This window comes from Chelonia mydas, chromosome 15, assembly GCF_015237465.2.
Source record: "Chelonia mydas isolate rCheMyd1 chromosome 15, rCheMyd1.pri.v2, whole genome shotgun sequence".
NCBI lineage: Eukaryota > Metazoa > Chordata > Testudines > Cheloniidae > Chelonia > Chelonia mydas.
The window spans coordinates 863,246-880,354 of record NC_057856.1 but is presented as its reverse complement, the minus strand read 5'-3'; the positions used below and the strand labels follow the sequence as shown (position 1 = coordinate 880,354).

The 17,109-nt window shown below is 54.0% G+C and overlaps 2 protein-coding genes across 11 annotated transcripts in view; one reads left to right on the top strand and one right to left on the bottom strand.

The window, feature by feature from the left end:
- LOC102938571 (acyl-CoA dehydrogenase family member 11) overlaps positions 1 to 14,845 on the bottom strand; it is a 48,329-nt gene extending 33,484 nt beyond the window's left edge. For 4 of the 10 annotated variants that reach the window (XR_005222371.2, XM_043529932.1, XM_037878732.2 and 1 more), the window contains exons 1-7: positions 13,375 to 14,120; positions 7,047 to 7,279; positions 6,216 to 6,315; positions 3,530 to 3,647; positions 2,416 to 2,558; positions 2,125 to 2,274; positions 1,576 to 1,670 (exon numbers count right to left, since the gene is read on the bottom strand). Coding sequence is in view for 8 of the 10 variants with exons in the window: in XM_043529932.1 (XP_043385867.1) it covers positions 1,576 to 1,670; positions 2,125 to 2,274; positions 2,416 to 2,558; positions 3,530 to 3,647; positions 6,216 to 6,315; positions 7,047 to 7,279; positions 13,375 to 13,677 (1,142 nt within the window). In the remaining 2 variants the exon portion in view is untranslated. Of the gene's footprint in view, positions 1 to 1,575; positions 1,671 to 2,124; positions 2,275 to 2,415; positions 2,559 to 3,529; positions 3,648 to 6,215; positions 6,316 to 7,046; positions 7,280 to 11,918; positions 12,507 to 13,374; positions 14,122 to 14,141 lie in introns of those variants that run through there. The other 6 variants (XR_006286084.1, XM_043529934.1, XM_043529933.1 and 3 more) reach the window with 4 other exon arrangements.
- Positions 14,846 to 15,395: 550 nt separating this feature from the next.
- HORMAD2 (HORMA domain containing 2) overlaps positions 15,396 to 17,109 on the top strand; it is a 62,513-nt gene continuing 60,799 nt past the window's right edge. Inside the window, exon 1 of the mRNA XM_043529936.1 lies at positions 15,396 to 15,467. The gene's annotated coding sequence lies outside the window, so the exon portion shown is untranslated. The remainder of the gene's footprint in view (positions 15,468 to 17,109) is intronic.

Below are 17,109 nucleotides of genomic sequence, written 5' to 3'. Positions count from 1 at the left end.
CACCATTCCCCAGCTGTGGGGACAGGAGTGGAACCTCCACTATCCCCCCATTTGGATCCAGCCGGGCTCACGTATTCATAGGTGGCTGGTGCCCTGTTGTGCTGGATGCTCGTCAATCTCTGACTGGGGCCCCGGGGCGCTGCTATAACACCAACAGTAGCCAGAGTGGCTCAGGATCTAGCTTGAGCCACCACATGTCCTGCTGAATTGGGAGGGGGAGCAGCTGCCAGAGGAACACTTCAGAGCCCCTACGGGAGGAAGGTCAATGGAGCTTTGTCAATTTACATTTCTTCACCTGGAGAGCTATTGAGGGGAACAACGTACATTTGGGGGCATTCTTTGCGACTCTTAAGACAGGAGGTTGCCCAGCAAGTGTGGCCTCTTGCATAGGCACTTTTCAGAGTGGCAGCCGTGTTAGTCTGTATTCGCAAAAAGAAAAGGAGGACTTGTGGCACCTTAGAGACTAACCAGTTTATTTGAGCATAAGCTTTCGTGAGCTACAGCTCACTTCATCGGATGCATCAGGGGACACCATCACCGGGCCTAATCACATCAGCCACACTATCAGAGGCTCGTTCACCTGCACATCTACCAACGTGATATATGCCATCATGTGCCAGCAATGCCCCTCTGCCATGTACATTGGCCAAACTGGACAGTCTCTACATAAAAGAATAAATGGACACAAATCAGATGTCAAGAATTATAACATTCATAAACCAGTCGGAGAACACTTCAATCTCTCTGGTCACTCAATCTCAGCCCTAAAGGTCACAATATTACAATAAAAAAACTTCAAAAACAGACTCCAACAAGAGACTGCTGAATTGGAATTAATTTGCAAACTGGATACAATTAACTTAGGCTTGAATAGAGACTGGGAGTGGATGGGTCATTACACAAAGTAAAACTATTTCCCCATATTTATTTCCTCCCCCCCCCCACCGCTCCTCGGACGTTCCTGTTAACTGCTGGAAATGGCCCACCTTGATTATCACTACAAAAGGTTTTCTCCCCCCCGCTCTCCTGCTGGTAATAGCTCACCTTACCTGATCACTCTTGTTACAGTGTGTATGGCAACACCCATTTTTTCATGTTGTGTGTGTATATAAATCTCCTCACTGTATTTTCCACTGAATGCATCCGATGAAGTGAGCTGTAGCTCACGAAAGCTTATGCTGAAATAAATTGATTAGTCTCTAAGGTGCCACTAGTACTCCTTTTCTTTTTGCATAGGCTCTGCTGAAATTATTATCTGCCCTACTGTAGTGCCTAGGACCCCCCTCTGCTAGGCACTTACAAACACAGAGCTAAGGGGCGGACGCTGCCCAGAGCAGCTCACAAGCTGAGCCAAAATTAGGAAGTCCTACTTGAAACAAAAACTGCAAACAGGAAGTTTGAAAGCCAAGATGTTGTGAGATAGAAACAACCTTCTCCTCCCACTTCCCGGCAGCACTTAGCTCCCAGATGCAGCCACACCACAGCCCAGTGTGGCTCATAGCAGCAAGGCAAAGCGTAGCCCCTTTGTCCGCCTGGCTGCTCCCCCAGGGGCCTGGAGATCCATGTGGGCTTCACCTCCTCATGCCAGCCACTGCTGAGATGACATTGTGGATCCTAGTTATGGTCAACATGTTGGCAATGGAAGCCACACCCCGACCCTCTGCAGAGATCTGAAAGCATCAAGGAACAAAGGCTAGAATAAATCCCACAATGAATCTCCTTGGGAGCGGAGTGTGTCCATGGGCTGGTGGAAATGGACTCTTCCCTCCATCTCAATCACAGAATCTCAGGGTTGGAAGGGACCTCAAGAGGTCATCTAGTCCAAACCCCTGCTCAAAGCAGGACCAATCCCCAATTTTTTGCCCCAGATCCCTAAGTGGCCCCCTCAAGGACTGAACTCACAAGCCTGGGTTTAGCAGGCCAATGTTCAAACCACTGATCTATCCGTCCCCCCACACTGAGCTGTCCCTCCCCCCAATCTGGCTCAGTCACCTGAAAAATCTGACTTCTTGCCTGGAACTCCCCCCCATGTTACCGTGTGTGTGTCTGCCAGCTCAGCGCACTGAGCAGGGGAGAGCCACCTATCTCGTGGATTGTGATCTGCCCACTGCTGCCCTGGCATACCCGGTGTGCCTGGGCTCCATCCAGCAGCAGCTCAGCTGTTGGCACCTGCCTCGTCCCCAGCTTCTCCTTTAGCCTTTGCACCTCAATGCCGTTCAGCTTCCCCTCCTTATCTCGCACCTCCAAGAAGAACAGGGACAGGCCTCTGGAGCCCTGCACAGAAGCACATGTAAGATCCCTTCACTGCAGGGAGTTCTACACAGGCTGAAGGAGGAGCATTTGGCTGTGATGAAGAATGGAAGGGGAGGAAAACAATTTATCTGCCACCTCCCCGGGCTCCACTGGGAAACTGACCTGTTCTACACGTCCCTGAGCATCCATGATCCTTGCCAGGGTCAGCGTCATGTCTGAATCAGTGGCTGATGTAAACCATTTAAAACCGTAGAGGCAATATGTGCCATCTGGCTGCTCTCTGGCCACTGACTCTGTGCCGCTAGCTGCAAAAAAAGAGCACAAGATCTTGACTTTAGGGGAAGCATCTGTGACAGGCAATGCTGGCTCGTGGCTTAAGCAGCACCTCCTCAGATTGCTCTACGCTGTCAAGATGAAACACGGATCAGCAACTAATCCCCTTCACTGTCCTTGGGTGAAGTGCAAGCCGGGTAGAATACCCACGCCTCCCTAGAAAAGGAGCCCAGCTAGAGTGTGAGCAGCCCATAGCAAACACTGGCAGCACTGACAGGAGAGGAATGCAGCATGACTTATAGGCACAGTGATGCAACGCCATCAGGGCTCCCATTCCACCAAGAATGGCAAGGGGCGCTCTGTACCCAGGAGCCCTGCAGTCTTGCCTCACCCAACAGCATTCACTCTTCAGGTGGCCCTTTAATTTCTCCCAACAGGGAATTACACCTCGCCTTCCAGGATCCTGCTGAGGGGAACACTCCCCTCCCAGAGTCCTCTGTCTCCAATATGCCGTGTTGAGATTTCCCTGCATGCTTAAACCCCCCATATCGCCAACATTTGCACGGGAACAAGAGCGGGGGACTAGCACTTGAAACAGCGTCTTCCAGAGTTCTCTGTCCCATCACAACAGATGCTGGCTGGAACACCTCTGCTGCCCGTGTTCAGGGCTGAACTTCCAGAGGTGGGCGCAGGGCATTCTCTGTGGAGGGTCCATGGCTCTAGACAGCTGAGTGGGTGTGTGGTAGTGGCCTGGAAGATCTGTTTTGTTGTGTGTTTGTGGCAACAGGACAGATTGTCAGACCATCTGTGGGGTGGGGTGGGGGGGAGGAGATGTATGGTTTCCCTTGGTTTTAAGCCACTACATGGTTTTGAAAACAGCCCCAGTTGTTTTACGTTCTTGTTAACACAACCCACTCTGGTCTTATTGGCCTTGTCGGTTATCAAAGAAATGTGGCCATACAGATCACTGCCACTGGAGATGCTTTCAACCTGTGACACCTACCGACATCAGAGCCTCCTTTGCGTTCCGTCATCCACTGGCCAGAGGTCCAGAACTTCCTGGGGTCGCGTGATGTCAGGTGGCCAAAAGCTTTCGCTAGAGGCCCTGAAATACCCAGAGACTGGGGGCAGGAGTGGGAGGGGGAGAGGAAACCAAGAATTTCTTGAGAGAAAGATCCAGAAAGGCCAGCTACACATTTCACTGACAACGTTCATGGAGTCAACGGGGAGAGGATTCCACCTTCCTCTGAGGCATCAGAGATCAGCCACAGCTAGAGACAGGACACCAAACAGGCGGACCAGCACTCTGAGGTGGTACAGAGAATCCTCTTTCCAGATTCCTGGCTGGTGGGTCTTGCTCATGTGCTCAAGGTCACACTGATATCCAGATTTGGGGTTAGAAAGGAGTTTTTCCCCAGGTGAGATGGGCAAGGGCCATGGGTTTTTTCCCACCTCCTTCTGCAGCATGGCACATGGATCACCTGCTGGGACCACCCAGGCATATCCCACCTAATCAATTTCCTGCCATTGCAGAGCCTTGGGCACTGGTGGCACCTCCGTGTCTTCAGTTCTCTCACTGTGACACACAATTTAGGACTGAAATGCTTTAGTCTAAGTAAAGTCTCCATAGAGGCGTCTCTGGGTGGTGGTGGCAGCCTGGGACATACAGGAGGTCAGACTAGATGATCTAATGGTCCCTTCTGGCCCTAAACGCTGCGAAACAATTGTCTTCACAAGCTGCAGAGGGTCATCCAGGAACCTGTCTCTGGGTCAGAATAGGCAAACTCTAGACAGGGCAGGGAATCTTTCAATGTCCTGAGTCCCTGAGTGTCTGGTGACTGCTGCAGAGTCTCAGAAATGGCCCAGCATGTCCATGGGAGAGGGCTGAGAGTAGCATTGTAAAGAGATAAGATCCAGACTCCATTACACAGGTACATGTCCTGGGAGGTGCTGAGCACCCTCAGCTCCCCCTGACTTCAGCACCTCTAGAGATTTGGCCCAAGAGTTTCCGCAGCAGCCTATGCACCAGGATGCAATGTACATCACCAGTGCACAGCAAGCTGGAGGGAGTACAAGGCCCTTAGGATTATTTGCTCACTGTACAAAGGCCAAGCTATGCTGGTGGGCTCAGGGCCTGATTCTCCCCTGCTCTGTAGCTTGTGTAGGCACAGACACCTGTGCAAACCTGGCCAAATCCTCAGCCCTGGGAAGTCAATGGAGCTCAGCTAATTACACCAGTTGAGGATCTGGCCATGGCGTTTAGCACCCACTTTGCACAAGTGTAAGTGACTGAACAAGGTGCAAGGAAATGGAGAATCAGGGACTTGTGGCCTTGAAGTGAAAGTACCTGGAAGGCCATTTATTGTAATTATTTATTATTTGCATTACAGTAACAGCTAGAACAGTGTGGGTCCCAGGCCCCACACCGCTCCCGGAAGCGGCCAGCGTGCCCCGCAGCCCTGGGAGCTGGGGGTGGGGGGTGTCTCCCTCAGCATGCTACTCCTGCCTGCCAGCACCGCCCCTGTAGCTCCCATTGGCTGGAATGGGGAGCTGTGGTGGCGGTGCTTGCAGAGGGGGGCAGTGCGTGGAGCCATGTGCCGCCTGCCCCCTCCCAGGGGCCACAGGGGCGTGTTGGCCCCTTCCGGGAGCGACGTGGGGCCGGGGTAGGGAGAGAGCCTGACTTAGCCTTGCTGCACTGCTGGAGGTAAATGCTGCCCAGCAGGAGGCTGCGCCCCAACCTCCAGCCCTGAGCCCCCTCCTGGAGCCAGCACCCCAAGCCCTCTCCTGCACCCCAAACTCCTTCCTGCACCCCAAACCCCAGCCCTGACCCCCCTCCCAGAGCACCCTGTACCCCCTATTGCACCCCAACACTCTCCCCAGCCCAGAGCCCTCTCCTGCACCCAAACTCCCTCCCAGAGCTTGCACCCCTGATCCCCTCCTGCACCTCAACCCCCTGCCCCAGGTTCAGCCCAGAGCCCCCTTCCACACTGTGAATCCCTAGGCCGCCGGCCCAGAGCCCGCACCCCCTCCCAAACCCTTACCCCAGCCCGGTGAAAGTGGGGGAGAGTGAGTGACGGGGAGGGGGGGAATGGAGTGCATGGGGCGGGGCTTTGGGGAAGGGGTGGGGCCTCAGGGAAGGGGCGGGGTAGATTCTGGGTTGCCCTTAAATTCCAAAAGTGATCTTGGGCATAAAAAGGTTGGAGACCACTGAGCTAGAGGCTTCGTCGGAGAGCAGAACCCCACTGTGCTCCGTGCTGAATTCAAACGTAGTACGGGCACTTCTTGGCACAACGAGCTTGAAATCTCAGTAGACAGGACACCAATGACTTGTCCACACAAGAAACTTGCATCAGTGCAGCTGCACTGCTGCCGAAGCTCTCCCAGGGACATGCCCTGCCCACACTGGGGCGCAGGTCAGTGTAACTACAGCACGCGGGGGGATTAGTCACGCCCATGAGGGACGTGGGGACACCAGTGGCCCTTTGTAGTGTAGACCAGGGCTGAGGCACAGAACAGGGAACTGACTTACTCAGAACCACCGAGCAGGTCTGTGGCAGAGCCAGGAACAGAACCCGGCTCTTCTGGATCTCGTCCAGCACCCTAGCCATGATGCCATGCTGCCTCTGCAACAAATGTAGACACCTGCAATGAAGTAGCCTGTGCTGATGAGCGACTGGCTGTGGTCTTACCTCAATGACTTTAGCTGCTCCATCAGTCATGGCCAGTGGGCAGGTAAAGAGGCCAGCGGAGGGCGCGTATAAGTACAGCTTGGCAACCTGGTACACACGGCTACCAAAGAAAGAGATCAGGAATGAATGTGCCGCACAGCAATTCAGCCGTAGTGAGGAGGAAGGTTCCCGGTTTGGAGAGAGAAGTGGGTGCAGCCATAAAAACTGGAGAGTATCAGGACCACCCAGCTCTGTGAGTAGAAGAGGAACAGTCTCCAATCCAAACCAGTCTATGGCAGGGTAGGAACCGGAGTCCTGGCCCAAGGGCTAGTAGAACCAGGACACAAATGAGCCCCAGGCTTGTGCCCTGGTAGGCAGCATGCAGGGAGTGCAGTTCTAGAGCACGGTAATAACTGAGAGCTCTCTCTTGGGGCTGGAGCTCCTCAAAATTGCTGGTGAGCCAGATCCAGCCCTGTGTTATTCCAGTTTTATGTCAGGGTATTCCGTGCAGTGTATGTGTGTGACAAGCTGGAGTGTGTGGGTGAGTTAGGCCCCCAGACTGATGAAGGAGCATGGTGACATGTTAGAAGATTATGAAAAATTATAGGCAGTAAGGACTGATTAATGATGATGTGGTGTGTTACAGTGGGCAGAAACACTGCTGTTCTTTCCAGTGGGGTAGGGGTGAGTCTGCCTATACAGCATTTATTACCCATGAGAAAACGGGGGACCCAATCCCGTGATGTGCTGAACATCAACTTTTGAGGCTTAACCTGCACCATGCACAGGATTGGGCCCTGGAAGATGCACATGCCTGAGCCTGTGTAGTGGTTTTGATACCCATGTGGTTACCTCCAGTTGGAGTATCTCCTCTCGTAGGCCTCAGCGATCAGCCCCTCCTCTGCTGCAATCTCCTTCATCCTCTTCCAGGCTGGGCAAGTGACAATGTGGTCCACACGCCGCCCCCAAGCATCATAGTGCTGCAGTGCAGGAGGATTCAACTCGCACTCATGCCCCAGAGAGTCAATCTCGGCTGCCACACGGGCCCCAAACCTCTCCAGATCCAGACTCACCTTCTCCAGCACCTGCAAGGCAGCCCCAAGGAGACCTCAGAACACACTCGGTGGGGTGAGGAACCTGCAGGCAGTCCCTGAAATGTCCATCAAGGCAAATGATGGACCCTGTTCCTGGATGGCACTAACCATCTCTTTGCCCACCCTGTCCCCTCTGGGCTGCTCCTTCGGTGGCATCTCTTATGAGTTGGGACAGCAGCCTCTCCCTTAGCCTGGGATCAGAGGGTCACTCCGCTGTCACACTGCCTCCACATTCTCCCCTCCTTTTGCAAAGCAAATCACCCATGGCCGCCCCTCTGGATTTTCCAGACGGCAACAAAGATTTAACGTCCACCAGGCCCTGAGAAAGCAGCACACAGGCACTCATTTACTGATAACAGGGACACTAGCGGGAGAGTCTGCCAGAGCCATCTGGAGAGGAAGGAGCAGTGACCGCTCTGTTCGATGAGGAAAGGAAGATGGCTCAGTAGTTTGGGCCCTAGCCTGGGACTTGGGGACCCTAGGGTCCATTCTCTGCTCTGCCAGCGATTCCCTGTGTGGACCTGGACAAGTCACTTCTCTCTGGGCCTCAGTTCCTCTCTATAACATGGGGATCAGGATGCCCTATCTCCCAGAAGTGTTGTGAGGCTAAGTACTGCCAAGCTTGTGAGACACGCTGGTACTAGGGTAACAGGGGCCATAGAAGTAGCTAAGACTTCTTCCTGCTAAGAGCTGATCTTTTCTGTACTCCTAACCAGTATGACATCGGACACTGCCCTTGCAGGGATCTCTCTTCCCTCCAATATGGGGCAAGGCTCTTTTATCAGAAGGGACATAGTTATGGAGATGAAGTTCCTGAGGCCTGACACTACACAGGCTCTGCTGCTGTGACGCATGGCCAGAAAGGGTTAAACGTCCTGCAAAATAAATGACTCAAATGCAACACTTAAAGCCATATGGGAAGAGAATGTTTGTGGTTCTGTATATTTACACATATATGAGGTAGTGGTCAACAATATAATCAACAGTCCCTGTCTATGCTGTATTCTGTTAATTCAGAGATCAAAAGAAAATCCTAGCATTTAAATGAATTGTAAACATAGGAAATCGCTGTATTCATCTCTCTTCAAAGTTTATAGCAAATCATCAGTGAATGGTGGAAAAAACGGGCAATTGCCTTATGTTAATCTGTGTGAATAATTAACGACGATGCTTAGGACATGAGGGCCTATTGTTCCCCGAGGGACTCCAACCTGTCAAAGGCAGCTTGAAATTGTATAAAATATCCTTGCGTCCCAATCCTTTTTATCTCAGATCTGCTTAAACTTCATCAGGGGAAGTTTGAGTCGCAAGATGAGATCCCAGTTATGCTGGTACACCCTGGATATGATATTGGACATTGGACTATAACCTATGGACTAAATTCTAAAAGAACTCTTTGCAACTACAAAGCTCACCATCCCTGCTATAAATCTGAACCTCAAGAAATGAACTCATGTCTGTATGTTATATTGATCTTTTAACCAACACTCTCTCTCTCTTTCCTTTTTTAATAAATTTTAGTTTAGTTAATAAGAATTGGCTGTAAGCGTGTATTTGGATAAGATCTGGAATATTCATTAATCTGGGAGATAATGTGTCCGATCCTTTGGGATTGGTAGAACCTTTTTATATGACGAAATAAGATTTTCATCAATTTTCATCCTATCTGACTTGGGTAACTAGGTGGAGGCCTGAGGCTGGGTCACTTTAAGGGAACTGTGTTTTGGACTTTGAGTTACCAGAAAGGTATAACAGAAGCTGTTTAGTGCTGGCTTGGTAAATCTAAGTATTAAGATTTCCACCAGCTTTGGAGTTCTCTGCCCCATTCTTTGCAGTTCACCCTAATAGTGACCTCGGCTGGCTCCCCCGGGCATCCGGTCACAGCAGCCACCGTAACAGCAGGGCTCCCTAGTGCAGATGCTGTGTATGCTGACAGAAGGAAGAGTTCTGCCAGCACCATCTCTCTGAACAACATTAGCTATGTCAGCACAGATGTGTCTACAATGGGGTTTTGTAAGCAGAGTTATATCAGCTGGGGGAGAGGGGAGGGTGTTAAACATCCCTGCCCAACATCACTAAGGTGACAAAACTTTACAGCGTAGACCTGACTTTAGTTGCTGGGCCGGAGTAGAGAAATAATAAGACATCCTCGCATTGGATGTTGATGAAATACAAACATTACATTTTTCCTTTCCTTGGTACCAAAGTACATATTGTCTTTTCATTAAAACACACCTATATGATCACCTTCTTTCTCATTTTTCCTTTCAAACTGGATAACCAGGATACTATATTTTCCAGTTAACTCTTTGAATACTCCATCCTTCATATCAACCAGTTTTCTCCCAGGCTACCCCATCCTAAAGGATCAAGCTGTGTGCCCGGGGGATCAGGGGAGAGCTAACACCTCCTGGAGGTCTGTGTATCAATCCCACACTGGTGAGGCAAGGGTTAAGGAGCTGCTCTGGACACTGGAAGTCACGCCCCCTTGGCTCGGCTGGGCAGGCTCCCAGGGGCGGGAGCATTCGAAAAGGAGCAACTCCGTTCCGTCTCGCCGGACCAAGGAGGAGAGCAGCCGGGTGCAGCAACCTCCTGCTGAGAAGCCGCTGGGATGGAGCCTCCTAGCCAAGTCGCTGGAAGCCCATCAGCTGTAGGAGCCAAGGGTGACAACTCGCTATCACCAGGGGAAGGGGCTCCAGAGATGAACCAGAGAGGAAGCCAGGAGAGATCCCAAGACACTGTGACCCCAATGGAAGTACAGAGATCAGGGATAGGAAGTAACTTGCAGGTGTAAATAAGGGTACCAGACCCTAGGCCACGGATATGGTCTACGTTAGAACCCAGTGGAGTAGGGTGAGCCTGGGTTCCCCTAGCCCCCTGCCTTGGGACTATGGCCGCTAGGCAGAGCGGATTTTGACTCTTGCCTTTTGGCAATGCTAACGGGGACTATAGCCACTAGGCAGAGTGGCCCTGGACACTTGCCACTAGGTGGTACTGCCAGCTTGGGGCACCCAGGCAGCCCCTGACAAGGGCCTCGTAGGGCCAGGTGGCTTCCATGACCCCAAAACAGGCCTGTGCCTTACAGGCACAGTCTAAGAGTCCAAGTTGCATGTGCTTAACTGTTCTGGAATTTTCCCTGAAAATGCAAGAGCCCTGGGGCCTCCCGACCTGTTAATCTCAGTCAAGAAGCAGAGCATGACCTCAGTAGGTAAGTCTCCAAACGGTGCCAGGCGTCTAACTAGGCAGGGACTTTGGAAGTGTAAGCAGAGTCAGGATGAGCTCTACCCTGACATCTGGTGGTGAGTCATGGTGGGTTGTGGAAAAGAACTTTAGGGGCTGATCTCATTTGCATAGGCACACCCACCCTGCCTAGATGGTCAGTTTGGCTGCTGTAGGAGCCCCAGTTTCTCTGTTATTGGGGCAGGAATAAACAGTTATTATCCTGATTATGTGAATCAAGGACAGTGGAACTGTACTTGGCCTTTTGTTATGATGGAGGGACTCACCATCAACAATGGAGCACTCGCTAGGCAAGGGTCATGGGTTCCAAAACCCAGTGAATAGAGAGAGGTTGGGGATAAGTATTAATACCTGGTGATATGGGCCTCATAGTGAGGGTCTTACATGCTAATTGCACTATCTCCACTGTAGAATATCAGAGCTAATTTTGATTCTATTAGGAGTCTAGTTATAGGCTGCTGAGCTGAATTCACTTTGGGCTAATGGTGCATCAGCACTGAGGCTCCCCTACTACAAGCTGAAATCATAAAAGAGCTAAACTTACTAAGAGGTGAAATCACTGAGTGTTGTGTTAAGTAGTGGGGGAGCCTGAAGATATATTGCGGAGCAGTTTGTGAGACGGCTGGCAGAGCAGAACGGCTGGTGGAGAGGAGCAGTTTGTGGGATGCCTGGAGCAGCTCATGGGGGTGGCTGGCAGAGAGGAGCAATTCGTGGAACGGCTGGTAGAGCGGAGCAGAGCCCCATGGAGAGGTGGGGCAATCGGCTTTGGACCACGTAAGGTGCCCCTAAACCCCCCCTCCACCCAGGTTGGGAGGTAAAACTCTGCAGTTAAACTTTCAAACTCTGGTGCTGCACTGACCAGGGACAGAGACTTTTGGGGTGTTGGACTTTTGGGACTTTGGGTTGCTGGACTCAAGAACCCAAGGGAAAGGTCACACCCCAATTTGCTTGGGGTGGGTTTTTTGCTCATGGGTTGTGTTATGAATCCTGTTGGTGGTGTTTCCCCAACATAATGCCACATTGTTTGTCTCTGTTATTAAAAGGCTTTGCTACACTCAGACTCTGTGCTTGCAAGAGGGAAAGTATTGCCTCCTGGAGGTGACCAGCAGGGGTGGTATATATTTGTCCCAGGTCACTGGGTGAGGGCTCGAGCCAGTTTTGCATTGTGTTATTGGAATGGAACCCCTGGATACTGAACCCGGCCCTTGTTGCTACCAACTCTGACGGGCAGAAGGGTTACAGAGGTAAAACATGATCATGAGCTTGCAGCAAACCCAGAGTGCTGTGCTTTGTTCACCTCCAAGCAAAGTGTCCCCACCCTCCAGGAGGGGAGAGATTGGCAACCTGCCTGGTAATTCACACGCACTCCAAACGGACCTGCCACAATTACCTTTGTAATTCAGGATGTTGCCCAAGAGTTCTAATAGGCGTGTTGCCTACCACCTGGTAGAAAGAGATCACTGTCCCTGCGTTTGTGACCACAGAACATAACATCCCAGCAGCATTTTAATGGTCTCTTCCACTAGGATCATCCACGAACCATCTAGTCCAAAGCAGAATTTGCTAACTGCCATGCAGCCTCATTCAGTGCTTAACCGTATTCAGTGCTCGGATAGCCCAGTGGCCGGTGTGTTAGAAATGTTTTAACACAGAGATGATAGAGAGATGATCCCTTACACTACAGGGCATTTTACAGAGAGATGGAGGAGTTCCATCTCTTTCAGTGATGGGGAAGATCAGCAATGCAGAAACCAAGTGTTCACAAATCTGTATTATCACTTCTACAGTCAGATCTGTTTCCACCACTAGAAACAGAAGACGCTTCCCTAGAGGGAGATGGGCTCCCCCAGCACCAACAATAACCACACATAGGAACACAGGAGTGGCAGAGCCGGAAGAGTACCCAGAAGTTACCTACTACAGAACAGGCCCAGCAAAGAAAATAACAGAATGCCACTAGCCATCACCTTCAGCCCCCAGTGAAAACCTCTCCAACGCATCATCAAGGATCTACAACCTATCCTGAAGGATGACCCAACACTCTCACAGATCTTGGGAGACAGGCCAGTCCTCGCTTACAGACAGTTCCCCCAACCTGAAGCAAATACTCACCAGCAACCACACACCACACAACAGAACCACTAACCCAGGAACCTATCCTTGCAACAAAGCCCGTTGCCAACTGTGTCCACATATCTATTCAGGGGACACCATCATAGGGCCAAATCACATCAGCCACACTATCAGAGGCTCATTCACCTGCGCATCTATCAAGGTGATATATGCCATCATGTGCCAGCAATGCCCCTCTGCCATGTACATTGGTCAAACTGGACAGTCTCTACGTAAAAGAATAAATGGACATAAATCAGACGTCAAGAATTATAACATTCAAAAACCAGTTGGAGAACACTTCAATCTCTCTGGTCAGTCGATCACAGACCTAAAAGTTGCAATTCTTCAACAAAAAAACTTCAAAAACAGACTCCAACGAGAGACTGCTGAATTGGAATAAATTTGCAAACTGGATACAATTAATTTAGGCTTGAATAGAGACTGGGAGTGGCTGGGTTATTACACAAATTGAATCTATTTCCCCATGTTAAGTATCCTGAGCAGGAAAGCTGGAAAAATGTGTATAGTGGGGGTGTGAAAGCTATTGAACCAAACTGTAAACCCTGAATATAACGGAAACCACTTCAAGCCAGTGGGTGGAGCAGCACCCCCAGCACTGCTAATTCCAGCACCTATACTCTGCGACGATACCGAGAGCCTGAAAAGCTGTCCACAATCTCAGCAACAGGGGGTTGTGCTGCGCACACAACGCATACACACACAGGTCAAACCTGGGGTGGCAGGCGTGTTTTCAAGTAATGCTGAAGGAAAGCATCTTCTAGGTACTGGTTTCCAATCCTGGGCTGCTCTTGGAAAAAGGTCCCAATTTCAGTCCTGGCAAATGGCACCTTCACCTCTTGCAAGGTGCATTTGTCCCAGGTCTCAACTTTCTGACTGTGACCCGCCGACATCTTGGCTCCTCTACAGCTCAGCTTTGGGCACCGAGGCAGGAGGCAGCCCAGCTTCCACCGCTTGTGATTGGTGCCAGGGCTCCACGTAGATAAATGACTGACACGCCTGACCCTGCAGAACATGACAGGGGGTTAGTCCAATTGCTGGCGTTCAGAACTGCCCTGGGTTCAGTCCTCAGTCCAGGACTGTGTCTGCGTTTAATCGCAGGAGCCCTTCAGTAGCTCAGGAAGCAACTTAAGGAACTCTTCTTGTTTCCCCTCCCTCTGGGGTTGAGGTTCCAGCAGCTACTGGCTGCCGAGTGGAGGAAAGGTCAGGGAGAGGGAGGAGAGAGAAGCACCAATAAGGGTGCATGTGGGCAACATTTATGCTGGCTCTTCTTGCCTGTCTGTCAAACCACTGATTTGAACCCGCCTCTTTGTGACACTCCCAGAGCTGGGGAAGCCAGGTGAAGTTCTCAGAGCTGGGGACTAGGGAGAACAGTATGTGATGTGATAGTCTGCAGATAATAACGCAAAGTGCACACAATTAGAGAGACGAGGAGGGGAAATACCAGCACCACCACCAACGTACTGAACCAAAAACCCACCCTCAGCGTGAACGCGTTCCCAGGCTCGTTGGCCTGTTTCTCGGGGCTGTGGCGGGCGCCCGGGCGTTTGCGTCTTTCCCGGGGCCAGTTGCGCAGCTGGGCATGAAGCTGATGAGCCCGCCCGGACTTCAGGCCGCAGGGAAAGGCCTCGAGCGCCTTCCCCCTTTACCCGTCCTCCGGCCCAGGGTCTGGACGGGTCAGCCAGGAAACAGGACAGCAGCAACGTGCCTGGACGGTGGCGTCGGCGGCTCCAGCCCCGCGCCCGGGCTCGAAGTCACGGCCGGGCTCCGCGAGGGCAGGCGAGCGGCCAGAGCCCGCGGCCACCGGAGCAGAGGGTGAGGGAAGAAGCTGGGCCCAAGGGCGCCGCACCCAGCCCGTCCCAGCGCTTCCCAGGCCAGGCCCCAGGGCCCCGGGCCGCAGCCCCTGCTCCGGGGTGCTGGGGAGACGGGGCGGAGGCCTGTGGCCAGGGTCGAACCCTCCCCCATTTCACCCCTTTGTGGCGGGGTGCGGGCAAGGAACCGCACGCGGACTAAGGGGCGCCCTGGGCTCCGAGGCAGCGCGGCGCCCGGAGCGGGAGCCCTGGGAGGCTGCTTCTGCCCGCGCCCCCGGCCCGGGCCCGCTGCCTGCCGGCCGGGGGGGACCCACGGAACTCAGCGGAAGAGGCAACCCTGGTGGGCGGGAAACCGAGACCGAGCGCGGGCGCTGGGGGCCTGAGCGCGGGGCGCTGGAGGGTGAGGGGACGGGGCCTGAGCGCGGGGCGGGGGAGGGGGCGAGGTCTGAGCGCGGGGCTCTGGGGGGCGGGGCCTGAGCGCGGGGCGAGGGAGGGGGCGGGGTCTGAGCGCGGGGCGAGGGAGGGGGCGGGGGAGGGGGCGGGGCCTGAGCGCGGAGAGGGGGAGGGGGCGGGGCCTGAGCGCGGGCCTTGGAGGGCGGGGTCTGAGCACGGGGCCTGGAGGGTGAGGGGGCGGGGTCTAAGCGCGGGGCTCTGGGGGCCGGGGCCTGAGCGCGGAGAGGGGGAGGGGGCGGGGTCTGAGCGCGGGGCGGGGGAGGGGGCGGGGTCTGAGCGCGGGCCTTGGAGGGCGGGGTCTGAGCACGGGGCCTGGAGGGTGAGGGGGCGGGGTCTAAGCGCGGGGCGGGGGAGGGCGGGGCCTGAGCGCGGGGCTCTGGAGGGGGCGGGGCCTGAGCGCGGGGCTCTGGAGGGGGCGGGGCCTGAGCGCGGGCCTTGGAGGGCGGGGTCTGAGCACGGGGCCTGGAGGCGGGGTGTGGGGCCGGGCGGGCTCCGCTCTCGCTCGGTCGATCGCGGGGCGGCGCCAGGCTCCTGAGTCCCTGGTGAGCTACCGGCTGCGGGAGGGGCCCGGGCCATCGAGACCCCCCCACACACAGCCTGAGGGGGCGGCGTCCCCCGGATCCCCCTCAGCCCCCCGCCCCACTCTGAGGGGGCGGCATCCCCCGGATCCCCATCAGTCCCCCCCCACTCTGAGGGGGCGGCATCCCCCGGATCCCCATCAGTCCCACCCCACGCTCTGAGGGGGCGGCGTCCCCCGGATCCCCGCAGCCCCCCCCCACACTGTGAGGGGGCGGCATCCCCCGGATCCCCATCAGTCCCACCCCACGCTCTGAGGGGGCGGCATCCCCCGGATCCCCTTCAGCCCCCCCCACTGTGAGGGGGCGGCATCCCCTGGATCCCCCTCAGGCCCCCCCACACTGTGAGGGGGCGGCATCCCCCGGATCCCCATCAGTCCCACCCCACGCTCTGAGGGGGCGGCGTCCCCCGGATCCCCGTCAGCCCCCCCCCACATTGTGAGGGGGCGGCATCCCCCGGATCCCCTTCAGCCCCCCCCACTGTGAGGGGGCGGCATCCCCCGGATCCCCCTCAGCCCCCCCCCACTGTGAGGGGGCGGCATCACCCTCAGCCCCCCCCCACTGTGAGGGGGCGGCATCCCCCGGATCCCCCTCAGCCCCCCCCCCATGCTCTGAGGGGGCGTCATCCCCCGGATCCCCCTCAGCCCCCCCCCCACGCTCTGAGGGGGCGGCATCCCCCGGATCCCCCTCAGCCCCCCCCCACGCTCTGAGGGGGCGGCATCCCCCGGATCCCTATGGCCCCCAAACACACCCAGAGGGGGGTGATATTCCCCCTTAGATCCGCACCCGTCCCACTCTACTGCACTCCGTGAGGGGGCAGTGTTCTCCCAGCTCCCCATCTGCACACACACCTATATGTTGGATGGGAGCTCTACTTGGAGCCCCTTTTGTCCCTCTCCATATGCTCTCTGTGGACACATGGTTAATCCTTGCTGCGTTAATAGGTAGCCTAATAGTCCTTCCTGCTTTAATACTTGGCCTTGACAATCGGAAGAACTTCATAGTTGAATATTTAAAGGATTGATTCCAAATTTTCAAGCCCTCCCAACATGTGTTGCCTGTGGGCCAAGTGTTGTGACAGAGCAGAATCTGGCCATGTGCCTTTATGCCCCGTACTTTACACAGATCATCCAAGCCCAATAATTACCCCCTGTAAAAGAAAATCTACATCAGCCTGTGGTCCAAGAGCATGTGCCTCATTTACTGGGCTTCTCCTCTCACATTACTGATGTAATCAGGATTAGTTCCATTGGCAATATGATCCAGCGTGTGTTTCGCAGAAATCCCTATGTGCCTTTTCCTCTGTGTATCTGGAGCTGGGAATGATAACTTTTGAAAAAGTGGTGAAAAGCTAAGGCTGAGACCCAGCAACTCTGGGGTTCTGATCCTGGCTCTGTAATTGACTCTATTTGTGGCCTGGGTATGTCACTTTTCAAAAGTAGCCAGTATACTGTCTCAATTTGAGACACCTAAGACATCCCCACAGTAAATCAAAATGCACTAAAAATCAGGAGCCAGATTCTGATTTTATTTATACCAGTGTAAATTGGGAATAACTCTATTGATTACAGTGAGTGACTCTGGAAATTTCATGGTGAACTGAGATCAG